The sequence below is a fragment of the Strigops habroptila genome, chromosome 2 (genome assembly GCF_004027225.2).
Source record: "Strigops habroptila isolate Jane chromosome 2, bStrHab1.2.pri, whole genome shotgun sequence".
In the NCBI taxonomy this organism is placed as follows: domain Eukaryota; kingdom Metazoa; phylum Chordata; class Aves; order Psittaciformes; family Psittacidae; genus Strigops; species Strigops habroptila.
Genome location: NC_044278.2, coordinates 114128223 through 114151420, shown reverse-complemented (window position 1 = coordinate 114151420; position 23198 = coordinate 114128223). Strand labels below are relative to the sequence as shown.

The window sequence follows — 23198 nt, the reverse complement described above, 5'->3', positions numbered from 1 at the left end:
GGTCAATGGTTCAATGTCCAACTGGAGACCAGTAACGAGTGGTGTCCTTCTGGGGTCGGTGTTAGGACTGATCCTGTTCAACATCTTTGTCGGCGACATGGACAGTGGGATTGAATGCGCCCTCAGCAAGCCGACGACACCAAGCTGTGTGGTTCGGTTGATACGCTGGAGGGAAGGGATGCCATCCAGAGGGACCTTGACACGCTTGTGAAGCGGCCAATGCCAACCTCATGAAGTTCAACCAAGCCAAGTGCAAGGTCCTACACCTGAGTCTGGACAATCCCAGGCACAGCTACAGGCTGGTGATTTAGAGCAGCCCTGCAGAGAAGGACTTGGGGGTGTTGGTTGATGAGAAACTTAACATGAGCCGGCAGTGTGCGCTTGCAGCCCAGAAAGCCAACCGTATCCTGGGCTGCATCAAAAGAATTGTGACCAGCGGATTGAAGGAGGTGGTCCTGCCCCTCTACTCTGCTCTTGTGAGACCTCACTTGGAGTATTGTGTACAGTTCTGGTGTCCTCAACATAAAAAGGACATGGAGCTGTTGGAGCGAGTCCAGAGGAGGCCACGAGGATGATCGGGGGCTGGAGCACCTCCCGTTTGAAGACAGGCTGAGAGAGTTGGGGCTGTTCAGCCTGGAGAAGAGAAGACTGTGTGAAGACCTCATAGCAGCCTTCCGGTATCTGAAGGAGGCCTACAAGAATGCTGGGGAGGGACTCTTCATCAGGGACTGTAGTGATAGGACAAGGGGTGATGGACTTAAACTAAACTGGAACAGGTTGCCCAAAGAAGTGGTAAGTGCTCCATCCCCGGCGGTGTTCAAGGCCAGGTTGGACAGAGCCTTGGGTGACATGATCTAGTGTGAGGCGTCCCTGCCCATGACAGGGGAGTTGGAACTAGATGATCTTAAGGTCCTTTCCAACCCAAACCATTCTGTGATCCTATGTAGCTAGATATTTCTCTTCAAGAAGTTTTAAATAATTCTAGAACTTGGCTTTAATAATTATGAATGAATTCTAAATCCTCTAAAATACTGGGTCCTTGCTTTCACTTTTGTCTTGAGAAGTCATAACTTCTAGTTATTCCTACTATCATATTTTTATATAAAAAATTTACTGAGAACTTGAAGACATGCTGAAGTGTTCTGCAGAATAAAGCTTGATTGAAATATTCATTTACAGTAAAGGACATGCTTTCATTTATAATAAATATATTTTGCCTAATAAGAATCAGAACATCCAGCATACTCTAAAATATTTTCTAAATGTTTCTCCCAAGTTCATGTCAAAAATATAAATCCTTTAGAATAGGTGAATAATTACAGGCGATTGCAAGCCACTGAATTACTGCTTTTCCAGTTGTGTTAAATGAGAAAAAACATCTCAATTTTGACAATGGAACAGGAAAACGTGGCTTGGACTGGCCGTATTTCTCCAATTTCAGACCTCTCTGAAACACATCAACTCTGTCTATGCTACCAGATTAAATAGTGTTCAAGGACAGGCACTGGATAACTTGCCTGTGCTGTTAAACTGTTAGAATGGTCCAAGTTACTCCCTGTTAATTCAAATGCAAATGAAGTTCACGGCACTAGAAAGTTCCAGGGACCATTTACAAGAGACAGTTTGTATGCAAAAGCTTTGGAGGCCAGCACTGTTTTCCAGGATAGCTGTAGGTTATTCCAAGCTAATCTCAGTGCCCAGGACTATTCCTCTATGTTAATTTACTAGTATTAATGTAGCTGGAAGGACAGATTATTCTCCTGTGGAAGCTTGTAGTATAAGACAAACACTATCACTGTGGACTCTGGGTGCGTGGGACCTAACAAAGTGCAGCTCATGATTTCTCATTTGTTTTTGGTGCTATTGTAAGATGTCTGTAATAATGATTTTTATTTTTTTTTCCCATAATAGTAATATGGGAGGATATGCACCACCACATAGTAGCTGGAAAGGAAATTTGAATGTATCTTACAACGTTGGTCCTGGTTTCACAAAAGATTATTCTACAAGGTCAGTTTTGTTTCATAAGGAAAGCGTGCTTGGGATCAGGAAAGACAAGTGAAGCAATAGAATTTGACCAAAGGTAGAGCAGTTGGGGTTGTTTGTATCATTCCTCTGATTATGACCATTTCCTAGGCTGAAATGCGCTCAGTGCAAAGCCTCAATAGATTGACATCTCGATTGGATGGATATGACAGAATTGCTTTATTTTCCAGCCGGTCGTGAACCAGTTTCCTTTGAAAAGCCTTTGGCAAACTATTTGATGAGACTGATTATTTTTTTGAGAACTGCATTTGTTTGTTGTCTGTTTTAAATTTGTGCGGGTCCAGCTTCTGGTCTTACCTATTACCTTATGTAAAGAGTATTAACCTAAAATTCAAGTTTTCCAGAAAAAAAGCTTTACCTACAATGTCATTTTTTATTGCTTCAGATTGTTTTAAAACTGATTTAGTAATTACAGTTGAGGACAAAAGTCCAGGTGTTTCAATATTGGCTGAGCTATTGTACTGACTTCATATGAACCAATGGATCTTTTCTCTATGTCTTAGTTATACCACATGAAAAAATCTTTCTGAAAAATGCATAAAGACCCTTGAGGATGAATTGTTGCACCTCCAGCTGTGCTACAGATAAACAAATAAAGTCTCTTGATGCAACTTGGTCTGATTTTCTGCTGCCTGAGGTGCCACGTCAGTATTGACTGTGCTGGAGTCAGTTCTGATTTAAACCAACCTCTAAAACTATTTACCTTTATAACATTAGATGGTTTTCATTTCTCTTTCACTCTTCCATGTTTAAAAATTAGCTGCTAGCAAAATATCTTTGCTTCAGAGTTCTGAGCCTGTTACCAATATAAATCTTGGCATAAGTAACAGTACTTTCAAGGGCTAAATGCTGTTCTCAATTGCACGAAGATAAATCCAGGAAAAAAATATATATACTGAAATATTTTCAGACTTACTTTGGCTTAATGAAGGGTAAAATAGCCCCGTTACAATTTATATTGTACACTTTTGAAAGGTTTTGAGATGTTTTGTTGTCTAATCTGGTAGATTTTCTCTTTGGATTTTCTTCCCAATACACTAGAAAGGTGAAAATGCACATTCATAGCAACAATGAAGTAAGAAGGATTTACAACGTGATCGGTATCATCAGAGGCGCAGTGGAACCAGGTAAAGTCGTTTGTCATCAGTGTAATGCGAGCGTGCAGTGACCTTTACATGCACTTTATAGTTACAAGGGAGAAATGAGGAATATAGTTTTCTCTGAAATATTGCACTACATGATCACTGGTATTGAAATATTTATTGCACCAGCTTTCATACAGTTCAGGGTATGTCAGCAGTTTCACTGTAAGTGCTGATTTTAAGTGGGAGTCATAACCAAGACAAGTATTTGTCTTCAGGCAAATAATTTTGCAATTGAAAGAATATTCTTAAGTGATATTCTTCCCTACTAACATAGGATTTTGTATTCCATCTGAAGACATCATATCCACCACTATTGACTTTTTGTCTGTCTTGATTGCTTGTAACCAGTGGAATTTTACACTCTAAATCCAGATATGTAGACATCCTAGCATGATGGTAACATCATTTAACCTGCAACTGCAGGACTTCCCTGTTGCCTGAAGCACAACTGTTAACTATATTATAGTAGCACAGAGATCTAGTCTGATATTAATAATCACATCACTGTCATGATTTGGACAACCCTTTTTGTGATTGACTATAGGTATATTCAGAGAAATACTGCATTCAGCACACCTAAATGTTGCAAGTTGGCGTGCTGTACAAATATAATTAGTGGATCAGCTTTACCATGAAACACACTATTGTAAAATATGGAAAGATGCTTCTATCTTTAGAGGAAAGCTGCAGTATTTCTAATAATATAGATAACATTCTGGAATTTAAGAGGGTTTAAGTCTTATGGGATCAAGTTACTGTGACAAATTCTTTAGCACTGATGGAAAATGCAGAAAAATGTCTTTGGAGATTTAAAAGATTTAATGTTTTTTGCCTTTCTATCATGTATATTATAAACTATTAAGCTTTGCTGCCTGATACCTGCATGGAAAATTAGAAATTATTTCAAATTAATATCTCTATGGCAGGAAAAAAGTTTTTCTAAGTAAACCTCCATAATGAATTTCTCTAGACAGATATGTCATCCTGGGAGGCCACCGCGACTCATGGGTATTTGGTGGCATTGATCCTCAGAGTGGGGCAGCTGTGGTTCACGAGATTGTGAGGAGCTTTGGAAAACTGAAAAGGAAAGGTAATGTAATGAAAGAGTAAAGCACACCAAAGCCACTGCTCTTAGCAGTGCCCATTGGTTTCTCTGGTATTAAGCATATGCTTAAAATTAAACGTGTATCTTACTGATCTCTCAAATAAGCACACTGCTTTCCAGCTGTTAACAAGTTCCAGTTACAGCCTTGGTGTGTGTGAGGTACTTCTGCTCAAGAGAAAGTACACCTACACCTAAAGGAAAACAAAACACAAAATGAGGGTACTGAAGTAAATAAGACATTTAGGTACAAATGGTTACTTTGTCTTTGAGACTGGTCAGATCGGATGTTTCAGTGGTCCTATAAAATTGATACCATGGTGGACTAATCAGAGCTTCATCAGGGCAACATCAAGAGCCTTCTCAGCACTTGACCATAGTCTGGAGACAGACCCAAGAATAAATAAAGCATCTGTGTAATCATAGAATCCCAGACTGGTTTGGGATGAAGGGACCTTAAAGCTCATCCAGTTCCAACCACCTGCCACGGGCAGGGACATCTTCCACTAGATCAGGTTACTCCAGGCCCCATCTCTGAACACCGCCAGGGATGTGGCAGCCACAGCTTCTCTGGGCACCCTGTGCCAGTGTCTCACCACCCTCACAGGGAAGAATTTCTTCCAAATATCTAATCTAGATCTACTCCCTTTCAGGTTAAAGCCATTTCCCCTTGTCCTGTCCCTACATTCCCTTGTCAAAAGTCCCTCTCCAGATTTCTTGTTGGCCCGTTCAGGCACTGGAAGCTGCTCTAAGGCAGCCTTTTCTTCTCCAGGCTGAACAACCAAAGCTCCCTCAGCCTGCCTCCATAGCAGAGGTGCTCCAGACCTCTGAGCATCTTCGTGGCCTCTGGATTCGCTCAAGCAGGTCCACATACTTCTTATGTTGAATGCAGGACTGCAGGTGGGGTCTCATGAGAGCGGAGTAAAGGGGGAAAATAACCTCCCACGACCTGCTTCTCACACTCCTTTTGATGCAGTCAGGATATGGTTGGCTTACTGGTTTGCAGAGAATGAGCTATGCAAACACAGTAGGAGGTAATGGTTAAAAATACCTCATGCCTAGTTGCATTAGAATAGGAACAAATGTCAACTGTACCGAGTTTCTGCTGCTGTCAGAGCAAATGCTGTCTCCCTATATGACATCCCATGGAAAGAAGCTCTGACATAACTCAAATGCAGTGCTAGAGGAGCTTCTTTGCTTACCCATTACACTTAAAACCTATTGACATTTAGTTTCCTTTCCATTCCCCCTGATTATTGGGTATCAGGGGTATCAAGGGAAACTGATAAAGAGGGAGCAAAAGATGAAAGGGTTCCAATAGCCTCAGAGAAAACTTTGGGCAGAAATATAGAGGTAGGCATTTCCATTTGGCCTGGCTTGAAATCAGATGCAGAACTTCAAGTGAAAGATCTTTGTTTTGAAGTCAAAGTTACATGGAATTCCTTAGGTTTTGAAATCTGGCATTTGGGAGACAGAAATTCAGTAATAGATATGAAGACATGCCAAACACTTTCCTTTCAAGATAGTCACTGGTATACAACGTGTACTAAATTGAACAGAACAAAAAGAGAAGAAAAGCTTTCTTTCAAGAATTTGTGCACAAGCACAGTATTTTTCCCTGTTCAGAGGTTTAAATTCTAGAAAATTTTCTTGCAGTTACAACTGAGGGAAGAGAAAGAATACATTTGGCACAATATTGAAGTAGAACTAAGATTGCTATGAAATTAGAAAACAATTATTAGATTAGGTTAGTGAAGAAGTTGGTGTTAAAATTCTTTAAACATACATCTTTCCCCACAGATCAGGATAAAATATGAGACCCCCAAAAATGACCTTTGTTTTCAGGTTAGTTGCCACATATCAAGCAGTCTTTATTTCTTTAATACGGTTTTCACGGTCTTTTATTGCAGGTTGGAGGCCAAGAAGAACAGTGATATTTGCAAGCTGGGATGCAGAGGAATTTGGTTTGTTTGGATCGACAGAATGGGCTGAGGTAAACCAATAGTGTTCAAAGAGGAATATGCACAGTGTCAGATTTTGGAGAAATCTCTACTAGAAAGCAGCACTTCTCCCCTCCTTCCCTCTCTTCTCTCCCTCTCCTTTTCTGTCTCTCCCTCTCCCTTGAGTCTTAAGTTTCCTTTTGAACTACTAAGAATATATGACTCCTTGCAGTATATTATGTCTTTCCCTGAAATAGCTGTTACTTCTGTGGATGGGAATATTGTTCTGAGAAAAAGAAGTTCATCAGCTTTTTCTTCCTCTTTTCCTTCTCATAGGAGAATGCCAAAGTATTGCAAGCACGGGGAGTGGCTTATATCAATGCAGATTCGTCCATCGAAGGTACATAGCTTTTAGTTGTCTTCTGCAGGAATAGTGATGGTATGTATGGATGACTAGGAGGCATTTTAGCTTGGAGACAGATCCAGAAGAGCTTCAATGTGGTAATATTTTTGCATTAGTTTGGTAGTAGATACAGCGGGAAACTGTGACCCAGAGTCATAAAGTATCCTTCAGATATTCCTGTCACTTCAGGGAAGAAGTCTATTGCAGTAGCTACACTATTTGGGAAGCCATGGGAAGGGACAAGAAGTGTTGTGCCCCATCAGCAGTTCTGTGGCAACTCTTTAGAGTCAGCTTCTCCTATTATAATGTGTGTAATAAACATAGGGATGAAGAAAAGCTCTTAAGGGTTGTTTCAAAAGCTGGGCTGTAATTCATGCTAACCAATAGAAATGCATTGAGAAGATCACAGGAGAACTCTTCAACAGGTAGAATCAGTTTGTTTGTTCTAGAGAATGTAGCTCTCTAGTCCCTTTCTTATTAACAAATAATGGCACAAGGTTTCAGCTGAGTAGAACTTGTTTCCAACCCCCAAGGGGCAGGGGCACCTTTCACTAGACCAGGTTGCTCAAAGCCCCATCCAGCCTGGCCTTGAACAGTTCCAGGGAATAAGCAAATATATTTGAATATATATATCCCTTTGAATAGAAATATCTTTGAATAAATAGTTTTTCCTGTTTTTCAGGAAACTACACACTGCGAGTGGATTGCACACCACTGATGTACAGACTGGTGTACAGTTTGACTAAAGAGGTAATAGCACTTGAAATTTTTAGCCAGCATGTTCTGTGCTCTCTTACTGGATGTGGCTCTGTGTATAACATATGGTGTCAGGTGTTTCTTTCTTTTCTGACTGCAGTACCCCTTTTAAGTCAATAACCAACTAACAGGAGCTTTTTCCTAGGAGTGGCAAAGGGATTTCAAGCTTATACCTTTACATTATTCAGGATTAGGTGATTTTTTCCACTCCCCTTGTGAAAGTATTCTGTATGAGAAAAAAAGAATAAAACCAAGTCATGAGCTAGAGTACAGAAACAAACCTAAACCTGGCTGCCCAGTTCAACCACTTGGGTGCCCATGGTAGGGAGAGAGACTGACTCCGTTTAGGCAGGGGACAGTTTAGGCTTGCTCCAGTGTTGTTTTTAGCATGATGTGACAGGTTTGGTCAGTGCTCTCAGCTTCAGTGTACACTGTTCAATATTCGGTGGCTCTGACCATGATGCTCACATACATATTTCTGTGGCAAACAAAATTAAAAGGTAGGGACCTTTCTCAGGAAATAGCCTCACCATCTTATGTGTCAGATGTTCCTTGCTTTGAGAGTAGGTCTTAGAGCACTAAGGCTTTTTATTAATTTATTTTTTCTTCTGTTCATTCTGTATTAAAGAATGAACATTTAATTAGTCTTCTTTGTGTATATTTTATATACATCTATAATGTACCTTCATCTACTGTATATATTCCATGATTGTACTATATCTGTCTTCATCTGCTGTGTATATATTCAGTCACGTGTCTTTTCCAGGGTTGATAATTTGTTATCTTCTGGAAGGTGGCATTAGACTGGTACAAAAGTCAAGGAAATGTAGTAATTCAGTATAATCATTTTCTGGCAACTGAAAGACAACAAATAAATTTTAACTCTTAAAATAATTAAATAAAAAAAATAAAAGATAAAGCTATTTCTGTCCTGAACTGCAGAAGAGCTGATCACCTGCAGCTCCCATGCTGAGAGCAGGTGTTCAGAACAGTCACAAAATCAGGTCAGGAGAGTCTCAGTTTGGACACCAAAAGCCATCCTTAAAATGTTGACCTAAATACCAGTAAACACAGTTGTGTAACCCTTTCTGGAGCTGGGAAGCGGCAACAAAGGCTGATGAATGCATGTTGGTAGCTGATGTCTGAAAAGAATGCTGATCAGGAAGCAAGTCCTGTGAGATAACATCCAAAATTAATCTGTGGCAAAAAGACTTAACACTATTAACTCTGTCCTATGAACAGTTAACTTCATGACCAAAACTCGAAATGTATTAGTTTTACTTTGATTCCTATTGTGGAATTCTTAGATAGTAGATATAAATATTAATAGTAGAATAGATATTAATAAGCTTTAGTAGAGTGAAGATAGTAGTACCTCAGCAGCCCCCCAGTGTAATGGAAAGATGAAAAAATAATGTTTAAGCTGCTCAGTAATCTGCAAAGTAGTCAGAGTGATAGGAATGAACTTCAGGATGATCATGATTTGTATACCTCTGTAGCAGCTATGATGACTTAAACACCCAGTACACTTTGCCCTTCTAAGATTACTTCTGCATCCATAAAAATAATTTTTGTGAACTAAAACAACATAGGAACAATTTTGAATTAAGCCAATACAAAACTGAAATTTCCTGCCAAAGTGAAAGTAAGTTTTGGTTTTGTGCGGGATTTCTATGTTGAATATTGAATTAACTTGGTTAAAATCTCATAAAGAAATAATCAGATCGCAAATATTGACTCTAAATGTTTTGCTTTCACTGTATTTTCTTCCATCTAAAATGTCCTATTTTCAGCAAATAAACAAATGCTAAGCATTTGAAATATTAAAGTGGAAGTGCAGGAAGGTTGAAGGACTTAACACCGTGACTTATTCATTGCCCTAAGCCATAGGCTTTACGTGATGGCAGCTTGTGTATTTGTTGCTTGGTAACATTTAAAATTCTATCCTTTGTCTTTTTTTACCATATGTTTTTCTAGATACCAAGTCCTGATGAGGGGTTTGAAGGAAAATCTCTTTATGAGAGCTGGTATAAAAAAAATCCATCAAGAGAATATAAAGAGGTCCCCAGGTTAGTGGCAAAAGAAAATAAATATATCAAAAGTTATTATAGCTTGTAGAGTTGGGTTTTATAGAAATATCCACTTCAAAGACTGAGCACCTGAAAGAAATGGTGTGATTCTCAGCTGATATAAATTTCAAAGTTTAATTGATTGCAGCTGATACAATTGTACAACAGGTTTGTGAACCTTTGTAGCATTACTGCTTTATATAAGAAAAGTGTTCCTGTAGTTTCTAGACATTTAGATAAATAAGGGTAGTACACACAAGCCAGCGGCAGGCACACAAGATGCTGACAGCAGCTTTCCCTTGCACTTAATTCCAGTCTCCTGGAAGGCTGCTGAGTTTGGGTGGCTGGGGACCACGCCAGACAGGAATTTACAACACTGTCCTTCGAATTTACCAGAGTTTCTCTATAGAATCTCAAAAACTGATTGTATTCCATGAAGCCACACTAGTACTGTTGTGAACTCTCTGAGCTGGGAATTTGGGATAGTGGAAGTTCAGCAGGAGGAAGGTCATTGAGTCATCTCAATGATTCAAGGCAGTGAGTTAAATTCTCCTCTTGAGAGTTTGATTTCTCTGACCCTGAGAGTGATGACTCTGCTCCTCTGAGGATGCAATTGATGAGGTGTATATAATGTAGGAGGTCACAGGCAATTAATGGTATATTGACAGGAAGAGTGTACTAGCAAAGACTGCATGGTGACTGCCACTGCAGGATAAATAATTGCCACAGTACTTGGAAGCAAACTAAAATTATACTTTAAATATTGTCACTCAAGGCATTTTCCTCTTTCTTCTTAACAGAATAAATAAACTGGGTTCTGGCAATGACTTTGAAGTCTTCTTTCAACGTCTGGGCATCGCTTCAGGCAGAGCACGTTACAGTAAAAATTGGGTAAGTCTGGTCTGTAATGTCTCCCTGTAACTGCCTGAATAATATCACCTGTAATTAAGCCACTTAGACTGCCAGCATTTTGGAGTAGTTCAGTTTAGTGTGTCAGAGTGGAGTCCCAGTTCATTATGAGAATGCTATGTGCTTCTATAACACAAATATTTGATAAATAGGAATGGTCAGTTTGGTGTCAGTCAAACAGAAAAACCTTTCCTAAGGGTAAATGGATGTGCTCAAAATTACCTGTGATTGATGAAGGCTCATGAGTGGCTTGTGATGACTTTTGAATGATTTGTAATTAATTATGAAGTTTTGAATTCAAAATTATTTATATTTTATGGAAAAATATGGGTTTGACTCAGGAACATACTGTGAGATTAGGCTAACTGAGAAATGTTCAAGGAGGACTCTATGTAATGTGGTCTTTTCCTTTGAAAACCAGGACTATGCCTTTTCAATGCCTTCCACAGCTGCGTAATGGTTTTGTTTGGGTTTGTTTGTTTCAGAATGTTGAAAAATACAGCAGCTATCCAGTTTACCACAGTGTCTATGAAACCTATGAAATCGTTGAAAGGTTTTATGATCCCACTTTCAAGAATCACCTGACAGTTGCACAGGTACGGGGAGGGCTGGTGTTTGAATTGGCCAACTCCGCTGTGCTTCCTTTCGACTGTAGAGATTATGCATCAGCTGTGAGCAACTATGCTCACATCATCTATAATTTATCAAGGAATCATGAAGAGGAACTGGCAACATACAATGTGTCCTTTGGTATGTATAGTCTTTCTTCACACTCCTCCTCTGTTAATGGTAGCAGTGTCTTATGTTAATCTCTTAGTCATGACCTGGTATTTACCTTGTGCTGTATGGGCAGTAAATAAAACAAGAGCCTCACACTCCAATAATTTGAAATTTCAGTATTTTATCACTAGTATGCCTGCATAAGGATCATGCGACTGTCAAGTAGAGATATCACTTACAGTCTCATGTTCTTTGACCTGTGCATGGTTGACTGATGTTGGCAACAAGATATCTTTGTCTGTGTCCTTGAAAAAAAAATCACACTGCTTTGCAGTTTATGGTGTTGGATAATTCTCTGTCCAATACTGATCATAGGATCACAGGATATTTCAGGTTAGAAGGAACCTCAGGAGGTCTCTAGGTCAACCTGCCCAAAGCAGGGTCAGCTCTGAGGTGACACGAGGTTGCTCAGGGCTTTATCCCATCTGGTTTTGAAAACCACCAAGGACAGACAGAACCCCGCTGAACCACAATGCTTGACTGTCCTTAGGGTAAAAAGATTCTCCTTATATCCAGTCAGAACTTGTCTTGTTTCAGTTTATAAACATATGATGGCAAGTGTAAGCACCATGAGAAGTTTGCCTTGAGGCTTAATCAGGCAGAAATGTTCATCTCTATGCCACAGTAGGGATTTTGTGCTGGCATGTGAAATTTTATTTCATATTGCAGGGATTCACAAGATGCCTCCTGCCTGAGAAGCCCTTATTTTATTGGCAACATTATATAGTATTCAGTTTAGGACTTGGCTGCTAATGACCAATATCAAGAACATGTGCACACATACATACATACGCATATACTCTCAGTCTGTCTCAAAACTCAGTATGTGTGGAGGGACATACCAGTAAAACACAGGTTGCTGGAATTTATAAAATTCTGGGCCTACCTGAACAGTCTGGTTCTGGAAATCGTGTTACAGTTTTTGATATTTCTGTACGGTCTTCAAGTAGCAAATAATAAACAATAGTCACAAAAATACTGATTTCTATTGTCTCCGAGGCAATTTTTCACACAGAATTACATCATTTTTGACAAACAAATTTGATTTGTTTCATGATGCCTTCAGTATTTAAAGTTAAATACTTCCTTCCTGCTCCCTCCAGATGCTCTCTTTTCAGCTGTGAAGAATTTTACAGAAGTTGCTGCTAGCTTTCATGAGAGACTGCAACAAATAGATAGCAATAAGTAAGTTTAATTCTTTTTTTCTTTCTTCCAGTCAGATACTCCACATAGTCCTCTGGGCTCAAGGGCATAGTCTTCACTTGCATTTAGTCCCTTAAATAACCTTGGTGACAAATAACTGTCAGTCATTTGTTTCTTTATAAGTAAGTCCTTATGGACTCTTGTATTTAAGAATGTGGTTACTCTAGGAAGCAAAGTATAGAAATGTTGAATTAGTGGACATCAGAGAGACTGCAGAGCCTGGGAGTCCACCCATGTTAGTTTTAAAAAGCATCCAAGCTAATTAGTGTCAATTCTTGATAGGTTTGAGTTGAGGAGCAGTACAGGATGATACATAGATGTGACTAGAATGCTGGTTAGCATAAGCAGAGCCAGCTCAGGTGTGTCAATCTGTCTAACTAGAGACATGTCCTAAGATTTTGTCACAATGTATGTGACATTTTCAAAAAGATTTCATTGGTGGATGGCCTACATCTAAGCTTTAATTCAACCAACGAATTTCAGTTTCTGTTTACACCAATGTAAACTTGAAACAATTTCATTGACAGTAGTAGAGTTACTCTAACTTACTGTGATGTAAATTTTACCTTTTTTTTTAATCAGTATATGCCTTTGAAGCTCTAGAATAAGTTACTTTGGATGTAAATTACCAAACCCACATAAATTGAGTAAAATCTTCACAGTTCTTTTATTTGTTAAGCATCATATTATGCTCAGGGCTATTCAGAGCACACACACACAGATGGTCTCTGCTCTAGGGAATTAAAAATCTATCATCAGAAAAACACAATTCTTGGATGGCTCAAAAGATGATTCTAACATGACAAGGTTCCTGTTTCTCAGATGTTGTGGTTTTACATAAAAAGAAATGTGATTTTATTGAATAAATCACAATAAATGTGATTTATTGCAGCTGGCTGGCTTTCTGGAAAATAGGGTCTTCAGAAAACTGTTGTACAGAAGAAAATGGTCTGCCTAAGCATCCTAATGAAAAGAAGATAAAAGAATAGATGCAACATGAAAAAAAACCACCTGAAAATCTCTGTCTTCTTTGACACTATTCCTTGGGCTTTAAAAACACCTTTAAGAGACTGCCAGGTTAAGAGGCAGACTGTCTCATAGTACATATCAGCATAATTCTGTTGTGCAGGTTAGCTGACATGGGTTGTTTTTTGTGGGCTACGCTTGAAATTCAATATTTTGGATCTAATGTCCTTCATAAATCCAGAGCTGTGTACACTGGGGCATGGGCCAAGCACCCTGTAGCTAACAGACACCTGTTTTCTTTTTAGCCCACTTGCTGTCAGATCACTAAATGATCAGCTCATGTTTCTAGAAAGGGCTTTCATCGATCCTTTTGGATTACCTGGCAGGCCCTTCTATAGGTAAGAAAGGCTTGTTTTTCACTTTCTGCCTGGAGTACCCTATGAGAGTTCCTTTAAGATTCACAGGTCTCTAAATGGAATTGTAATGATTCTATTCAACATGGTAAAAGTAAACAGGATAAATAAGATTGAAAAGGGAGAACAACATTAGGGAAAACTTCAGGAAGATACACTATACAGACAAGTCTTGTTGGAAGCCTATTCAGATCAGTAAATCCACTTCCATTGATTTCATTGGGCTTCTAAACAGACCTAAAAGTTTGGCCCTTGTCTCTGTTCAGGTAATTTCAGTGGTAAATGATCTTAGCAAGTTAGTATTATTTGAAAGTGAAATAAGGTATAATTGAAGTATCTACAATTTGATTATAACACAACAGTCATGCTAGCAAATACAGTGAAGAGGGCTGTACTTCAACAGCAATGAGTTCAGTAGTCCTCTCATCCAGCTCAAGAAGTAAATCTTGTTTAAGAGGCAGAATAGTCAAGTCTGGCTTTTCGATCCTTCTGCATAATTCAGAAAAGTAATCTTTCCACTGAAAACTGTTGAAGGATAGCTTAAGATCTACAGTTCTCTCAATACCTACAGTATCTACCTCTCACAGGTTGTGATTAAAAATTGGTTAAGAACAGTCTCTTGCTAAAGCATCAACTTAACTGCTTCAAAGCATGCTTGTTTATGTTGGAGTTTGTATGTATCTGTGAGAAAAAGAAGCTGGCTTTTTTTTATCTTTCATCTAAAATAAGGAACAAGGAAATACTTTGGTCAACTTTATCTTCAGTCATCTTAGCTATAAAGTTCAAGAATTCACATGGAATAACATAGCTTATGTTATTTTCTTGCTTTGTGGATTATAGGTACTATTGCTGTAATAATTTTATTTATTTACATCTTCAGTGACAAGAATTTAACAGATGATATAGAAACAGATGAGTTTTATCCAGGAAATAAAACTGGATAAAAAAAAAAAAATTTCCTAATGCAGAATATTGTTCTTTTTTTCCCCCAACTTCTCTACAGACATATTATCTTTGCTCCAAGCAGCCATAATAAGTATGCAGGAGAATCGTTCCCAGGAATCTATGATGCCATGTTTGATATTGAAAGCAAAGTGGATCAGCATGAGGCCTGGGAAGAAGTAAAGAAGCAGATTTCCATTGCAGCCTTCACTGTGCAGGCAGCAGCAGAAACACTGAAAGAAGTAGGATAAATATCAACAATATAATCATCAATGAGGACTACATCTGACTCTGCAGAAGCCTTAAAAACAGAGTATTTAAAAACACTAGGAGGATTATTACAAAGAACACAAAATCCAAAAGGTCTTGTTCTTTGCAAATAATATACCCGAGTGGAATGCATTTAGCAATGATAACAAGGTAATGATGTACTCCATTCAGAGAGCTCAGGCTTTAGATATTTCCTGAAGTGAGAGTGAAAAATTGTCATGTTTTCTCTCAGCTTCATATTTTAAGAATTGCTAACCACTGGATTTATTTTCAGAGCTTTGAATTTTGCTAGCTTGATTACTCTAGCAGCCTTCATAATGCATCAGGAAGCCAGAAGTCATTTCATGTTTCTATCATTGTCTGGTTTTGTTTCTTTTTATTATTTACCTTGGGGTTACATAATTGTACTCCATCATAGCCCTTTGAGCACCTCCTTTACACAAAGATTCATGTATGAAGATGGGAAAACTGTCACATACCGTGTGCGGGATGTATAATGATTATAACAAGTTTTGGGCAGCCAGCCCAGAATACTCATCCATGACATTCTTTTCTTCACATGCTGAGTCTCGCAGCTGTTTGCAAATAAAATTAAGCAAGAAGCCTTCTAGTCATTGGAGTAAAAACAAGGTAATCCATCTTGTCAGATGTATAGTCATCTCACAAAACATGTCTCTTGAGCATAGCATTGTTTCAGTTAAGTTTCATTAGGGCCCTTTTTAACAATAGCTAGCAGATAATATACAATGTCAGGTCCCAAGACTTCACAAAATAAAGATAGTTACACTCTTAAACTACAGCGATATCCATTAAAGAGGAAAAAAATTCAAATATATTGTGGATTCAAAAAAACCTCAACAACTAACCACTGCAGGAAATAGGATATAGGAACAGAAATTCTGTCTCTCCTATTGACTATTCCCCTTCATACAAAAAATACAAGGCTAAGTGGTCCAGAGAGAGGAAACACCCATAAGGCTGGTTGTAACACCATGGTTTATGGGATGTTTTGGTAAGGTGGTATGCAAACTGTCTACTGCCTTCTCCCAGATTTGGGTCTGCTTTGTGAATCATCTTTGTTCAGTGCAAACCGCAACCCGTAGCAATGGAATTTTTAAAGCAAATGGAGCTTTGCTTATTTTTTTTAAGAGAGGAGTGTCTGTAGATGAACTTTAGCTTCTGGCAAACTTCCTAGCTGCACTGAGAAACATTTCCAGTCCTTTGGTTCTTAGAGCTCAAAAAGCTGTCTGAAGCAGCCACATGAGCAAGGAGGTGTATGCTATGAAGCTATTTACTAAGGAAAGGCAGACAATGAGAAGCCAGATACAGGAATAACTACTTTTTAAGCATCTGTATATTCTGTTAGATTGGTCAGGGTATCTCATGAGCATAGCTATTACCTAACTCAAGCTCTGAGTGTGAAATCCTTTTCTATACAAGAAGTCAAGATAATGTCTGTGTGCCAATTCTTCTTCAGTGAAGTAGAATATAAAAAGTTGTTTGCTTTTTTTCCTAGACCTCTACAGTAAGCTGAAATCCACTCTAAACACATCTAAGTGCTGTTGACCAGATTAGCTGTTTTGGCTTTCAAGCTTTGATATTCTTCCATAGTAATTGGTCAACAAAGACTATTGAATTAAGCGGAAAAAAAAAAGTCAGTTGTTAACAGGAACAAAACCTAAAATCAGCTATGTTGTACTTACAGTTTATTGATCATCTAACATGAGCCAGTAGTTCATGTAACTACAGATGTTTTCAGCTAGAGATTGCCACTAGCAGAGTTGTTTACTATAATGAACTTTCAGTTCTTTTATTTTCTAAATATGCTGTAATTAATGTTTGGAAATGTAGGATCCTAATTCCAGACAGATCTTTGCAAACACTCATTTGGCTTTTACAGTTACTGCAGACAAACTCGCCAAGTCATTGATTTATATACAGCAGTAGATGACTTAATTATAAGACAAGAGCATTTGAAGTATTTAGTAAGCAGAGGGAGGAAACTAGCTGGCATTGTGGCATTGTCGAGAGCATCCTTTGCAATTTGATCAATTACATTAAAGAATCTAGAGGGGGAATGAAAAAGGAACAGTATTGTTTGAAGAAAGTACTTCCTAGTGTATGATCTCAAATTGGATCCTGTCAGAATTTGCCAAACGACTCCATACAATGACCATCCTATGCATTAAGAGTCTAAATCAAATGAAATGAAAGCATACCCATATGTGGAAAAGGTGGAAACTATGCTTGAATTAGAATGAATCCTTGCTTTCATGAAACCAGCAATGTAGATGTTACTTTGACAGGATAATCTGTTGATGAGTCCAGAGGAGGCCCTGAAGATGTTCCAAGGGCTGGAGCACCTCTCCTATGAAGAGAGGCTGAGAGAGCTGGGCTTGCTCAGCCTGGAGAAGAGAAGGCTCTGGGGAGACCTTAGAACAGCTTCCAGTACCTAAAGGGGCTACAAGAAAGCTGGCTTTTTACAAGGGCATATATGGATACGACAAGGGGAATGGCTTTAAGCTTAAAGATTAGATACCAGGAAGAGATTCTTCACTATGAGGTAGTGAGGCCCTGGCACAGGTTGCCCAGAGAAACTGTGGCTGCCCTGTCCCTGGCAGTGTTTGAGGCCAGGTTGGATGCGGCTTTGAGCAACCTGGTCTACTGGAAGATGTCCCTGTCTGTGGCAGGGGGTTGGAACTGGGTGAGCTGTAAGGTCCCTTCCAACACAAACCATCCTGTGATTCTATGACCTGCTGGTATAATTTCTAAATGAAGATGCTAGCAGCACAGATCTTACTTCAAGTGTTGGTTTAGCTGCCACAAAGCAACCACTGGTAGTCTAAGACCTTTGAGATGTGCTTATCTCTGCTTATATGAGCAGTTTCAAATGTGCTGCTGGACTACAGACAATACCATGGCAGAGCAGAGCAGCCAGCCCTCACAGCTGGAGTCAGAGTAAATTGTATTCTTTCACTTGATGGACAGCAGCTCCCTGTGGCAGAGATTGTAATGAATGGAGGCATATCACACAATTATAGGATCACAGGGTTGGAAGAGAATTCAGGAGGTCTCTAGTCTAAACTTCTCAAAGCAGGGTGAGCTCCAAGGTCAGAACAGGCTGTGGAGAGTTTCATCATGTCTTGAAAATCTCCGAGGATGGAGACCACATAACCTCTCTGCAACATATTCTAGTGCTTCACTGCCCTTGTGGTGGAAAAACTTTTCCTTATACCCAGATAGAACCGTTTGTTACTTCAGTTTATGGTGGTTGTTTCTCATCCTTCTGTCATGCGCCACTGAAGAGGCTGGGTCTGTCTTCTTGAGAAACTTCTTGTACATGCTGGAAGGTATCATTTGGTTTATGTTCAATGCACAGCCGTTTACTCTCTGCCTCAGTGGGTACGTTCCTCCTGTAGAAGAAAGGGTCAAAGTCAGCGAGCTGAACTTGTCGGCTGCCAGCAGTGTAAACTTTCTTTTAGCTGGAATCTGATAATGGACTTCTGAAGTTCAAGATAACAGAGGCTCCGGCTCAAAGCATCAAAATCTGCTACCCTTTTAATCTGCTAGTCAGCTGCAGAGGCCATGAATTCTGAGGGACTGTGCAACTGGCAGAGTCAGAAGGAAACCACTGATTTGAAATTGTGGTTGAGCATTCCTCAGTTACCATTTTTCTTGCAAGAGCTGCTTTTTCCACAAACCAGACCCCTCTGATGTCTCAAAGCACAAGTTCAACCTTTAGTCAAACAGTAGGTCAAGCAGCACAACAGTGGCATATTTTTCTTGCAGCAGATATTAACCTTTGGGACTCAGTTGCTGAGCAGCTACAACCTACAGTGTACAAACCCTGGCATTTGTTGTACGTATTATGTATTTTTATGTACTGTTGTTGGTTTTGCTAGTTGGCTGCATAGCATAATTATGCATTCAACACAGAAATACATGCTAGTTTTGCATTGAGCATATGCACCCTGGCCATTTTTGGAGCTTTTCTAGTCTATGAGGGATATATATAAAAATATATATGTGGTTTTTTTAAACTAAGTAGAATATATGTAGCTATCTGCAAGTTCTGCTAGCTTCAGCTGAATTTCACTCGTTTTCACTCTCAAAACGAGCATTTCTCACCTGAGCTCAATGAGGCCTATGCAGTAACTGTTTTCTTGCTAGTTTTAAAATGATATTAATTTGAAGAAGGACTGTGTGTTCAGGGAGTTGTGTTTTGGATCTTTTTTTTGCAGTTTTGTCACCTGGTCTAAGAAAAGAAGTCCCTTTTCCTAGTAAACTTATCACAGGGCTTTTTTTGCATAGTTTTTGTGACTAAGGATTGATTTTATCATCAGTCTCAAGTCTTAACTTTGATTAAACTTAGACTAAAGTGGGCATTTTCAATATCGAATGAAATACCTGACTATTATCAGAGAAGCAGTCTTGACAGTATCTCATAGTGGTAATATCTTAGATCTAGCAGGAAAAGCCGCATGTAAAAGAGTAAGGTGACCAATGGATGTGTTTTTGATTTGGTCAGAAAGCAACTCAAAGAGAGATGAGTCTTATGGGAGACATTGTCTTAACAGCTCTGAGCTCTCCCTATGGCTGCTAAGTGAGATGCTCAGTAACAGCTAAGAGTGAGATGAGGTTTGTCTTGGAGCAGCTTCTTCCACCTCCTCACAGATGTGATCTGCATTCCAGGCACACTGTACTTCAGATCTCACCGTGTCAGGCTCATTTTTCTCTGGCTCCAGTTATTCCGAGGAGCATTTGTCAGACATGATACTACAACTTTGGCTTTGAGATTTAGTAATGTGGCCATGTCCCAGGACTCAGGAAACCATAACATGCAGGATAGAAACAGCATTCCTTATGCTGCATATCTTGGAACTGTTAGAACCAGCAAAGGGCAGAAATAAAGGGGGTACAGAAACAAAAAGAGGGGGAAAAGAAAAAAATGTTAAAGAGGACCCCATTTTCCAGCCCAGGCACTGAGGAATGTGGAAGCTGGTATAGAGGAGGTAGATTTATTCTCCTTCCCTTCTTTCGGAAAACTTAGTTCTAGCTGCTATTTGCTCTATTCCACATTCTTTAAGAAGCATCTGGATTGTCGCACCCTGTTTCCCCTTCCAAGAGGGAAACTAGCAGCATTTATAAACACTGTTACCAAGTCAAAACTTATATTTTTTCTGGATGAATGGTATTTATATAGGCTTTATATGCTGTTTTTCTCCTTTCTCCCCAAGAACCATGTTGATGAGATAGCTCAGGGATAATTTAGAACATATCAGCAAGCAGTTTCAAAAATCTGTGTGTAAAATACGTATGATCCAAGAGGGACAACAAAAATTCTTGTGTAGTAACGTCACTCCTTACACTGGCCTCCAGAGCGTACCAAACTGATTCATAGAATAGAACACAATAGTTTGGGTCAAAAGACATCACCAAAGGTCATCTCGTGCAGCCCTCCTGCGGTGAGCATGGACATCTTCAACTAGATCAGGTTGCCCAGAACCACATCCAGATCTTAAATGTCTCCAGGGACTGGGCATCTATCATGTCTCTGGGTAACCTGTGCCAGTGTTTCATTGTGAAAAATTTCTACCTTGTATCTAATCTGAATCTATCCTCTTTTAGTTTAAAACCATTACCTCTTGTCCTGTTGAAAAAGGGCCTACTAAAAGTCTACCCCTTTAGGCACTGGAAGCTGCTCTAAGGTCTCCCCAGAGCCTTCTCTTCTCCAGCTGAACAAGCCCAGGTCTCTCAGCCTGTCTTCGTAGGAGAGGTGCTCCAGCCCTCTCTGATCGTCTTTGTGGCCTCTTCTGGACTCGCTCCAACAGGTCCGTGGAAGAAGCACTAAATAATCCCTTATTAAACTAAGAGAGAAGAATAAATGTTTCAAGAACTTAGGGCTGGAAAGAAGACAAAAATTCCAGTTTATGAAAACACAAGGCTTCATAATGTGGCTTTATTCAACACTGGAGTAGGACTACAGCAATTTGTGAGAAAGAGACCAACTTGCTTTAAGACAGTTGATGGCACAGTTGCTAGGTAATCTGTTCAAGCAATACATACGCAAAGTTCATTAATTTTATATGCTGGATGAAGAGCATGGACTTGAATATGACAGGATGAATCTGCAGAATTGGTTTATGAAGACTGTCACTTTCTTTCCCAGTGAATATAACCCTGAAGGTGTTTAGGAGACAAAAGATCAGCCCAGATCAGCCAATAAATTGAGCACCTCAGCCTAGCCAGAATGAGGATTTTTTTATAAGGACTTCATTTTCTGATTGAAATGTTGTAACTCTGGGGCTCTTCCGAGTAACAAACTTCTCTGCCATTGATATCAAACTCCTGCTCTTGGTCTGGTGTGTCTGAGCCACCAGACAGCCCAGGAAACACAAAGAAACTGCTCTAACGTTTCCATCAATGCATGGATCAGTCCAGGGCACCCGAGATCTCTGTTCTTTTTCACACAATCAATACTGCCAGTTCCAAACTTTAAAAAAATGGTAGTTATTGTCATCAGCCTAAAACAGGATCCAAAAGCACAAAATTGATAGGTCTGGCACCAGAGCAGGGCAGGCCTGGTATAAATACTTCCCTGTGCTGGTTTACTTTGTCTAGAGGTCTTGGACACTCCACGAGCTCACAAATGGCACTGCATATTCATTTGTTAGGAACTGAACACTCTGTACAGAATAGTTCAAGTGTTTAAAGGTAGGTGCTCAGTGCACTTTAGATATCCTATGGTGTCTGTCCTGATCCCAGGAGCCCTGTTGTGTGTATATGGCAGCTCTGCGGCAGAGGAGTTGGGAGTGAAGTAAAGTTAAGCTGGAAAAAGGGTGGAGTGTGGGAGAAGATGCTTTAATTTTTGTCTTTGTTTCTCACTATCCAAGTCTATTTTAATTTGTAACAAATTAAATTGTTTTCCCCTAATTTGAGCCTATTTTGCCTATGATGGTGTTGGCAAGTGATGTCCCTGCCTTTACCTCAACCCATGAGCTTTTTCATCTTATTTCCTGCTTCTGTCCCGTTGTGGAGTGTGTGTTATTCAAGGCATGCTGTGTGTTAAACTTGCATTTAAATGGAATATAACATACTCCAGCAATGGTCCATCCATGGAATGTAAGAACATGCCAGAACTAATAACCCGTAGTACCAGAACTGTATTTTAAGTGGTAGAAGCCTCTTGGTTGCTGCTGTTGTTCAACCTCAGCACTGCTGATGCCCTTATCACTTTAAAAAACCATAGGCATAGAAATAAATATATTTCATACTTTTTCACTGTTGCTATTCTTACCTTCTTCCTCCACTGATGTTATTATCATGTGAGGTCTAATTTAAATAGTAATCTCCAAAAGCCCTGTCACTTTACTGTCTATTATGTGCCAGTCCTACACCTGTAGTGCTATATAAATGTTAATAATACATCAATATGCTCACTCTTTGTAAGTTTTGTAGGTGGAATTCCATCTGGTTTGTAGATGTCAAGTGAGATAATGGTGTGAAAAGTCCTTGCTGTTCAGAATTTGTGATGGCTTATGAACAGTTGGGAAATGACAGAAACTGGATGTGCTTATCATTTGAACATGGACATCCAGCCGTAAGCTTAAGACCGTGGCTGTGACTGGTGCCGAATACCTGAGTGGTATAATTCATCTCTAACCTCTGAAAAGCCTTACTGAAGTAATTAGGACATTAACCAGTCTTTTCAGCTGTTTCTGAATATTTTCAGCTCAACTGAATGTATCTAAGAAAATTTTGAGATACCTGGAGTGCTGCCATTTCGTTCACAAAATGCATCTACTTTGGACTCCTTTGGGAGTGAGTGGCAAGAGCTCAGAGAATGTCCAGGCTCCCAGAAAAGTGCTCCTGTCATCAGCCAGATAACTGGTTGCAGATGGGCAGGTCCTCAGTTCCAGAAAGGTCAGTCTTGGCTTCTGCATAGCCATGCAGGAGCTCACCACGAGGGAGTGTTGTGCAGGGCTGGGCTAAATTTGAACAAAGCACAACGATTCTATGATTCTATGAAAATATCTTGACTCTTCCCTGGGCTGAAGTTGTGCCTTTCCCTATGAGATGCTGATGGATTTAGCTGAATTAGACTAGGAAAATGTGATCCTAACAACCTTGTAATCCAAAATATAAAAGCTAGAGAATACAGGATATAATTTTGCAGTTTTTCCCAGCTGCAAATTGGATGGTGTCTGAAAGTGTCCCCATTGGCTAATCTAAATTGTATTCTGAGCTGCTGTAA

The 23198-nt window shown here is 39.5% G+C and overlaps 1 protein-coding gene across 3 annotated transcripts in view; it reads left to right on the top strand.

Annotated features, from left to right (window-relative positions):
* The window catches only part of LOC115604241 (putative N-acetylated-alpha-linked acidic dipeptidase), a 30096-nt gene extending 14548 nt beyond the window's left edge, over positions 1–15548 (top strand). For 2 of the 3 annotated variants that reach the window (XM_030477156.1, XM_030477157.1), the window contains 12 exons: positions 1912–2010; positions 3088–3173; positions 4162–4281; positions 6204–6286; positions 6570–6633; positions 7319–7386; positions 9370–9461; positions 10262–10352; positions 10856–11120; positions 12254–12335; positions 13625–13717; positions 14736–15548. In XM_030477156.1, the coding sequence (XP_030333016.1) occupies positions 1912–2010; positions 3088–3173; positions 4162–4281; positions 6204–6286; positions 6570–6633; positions 7319–7386; positions 9370–9461; positions 10262–10352; positions 10856–11120; positions 12254–12335; positions 13625–13717; positions 14736–14925 (1333 nt within the window). In that variant the 3' untranslated portion in view covers positions 14926–15548. Of the gene's footprint in view, positions 1–781; positions 793–1911; positions 2011–3087; positions 3174–4161; positions 4282–6203; positions 6287–6569; positions 6634–7318; positions 7387–9369; positions 9462–10261; positions 10353–10855; positions 11121–12253; positions 12336–13624; positions 13718–14735 lie in introns of those variants that run through there. The other variant, XM_030477158.1, reaches the window with a different exon arrangement.
* Positions 15549–23198: the final 7650 nt, after the last annotated feature.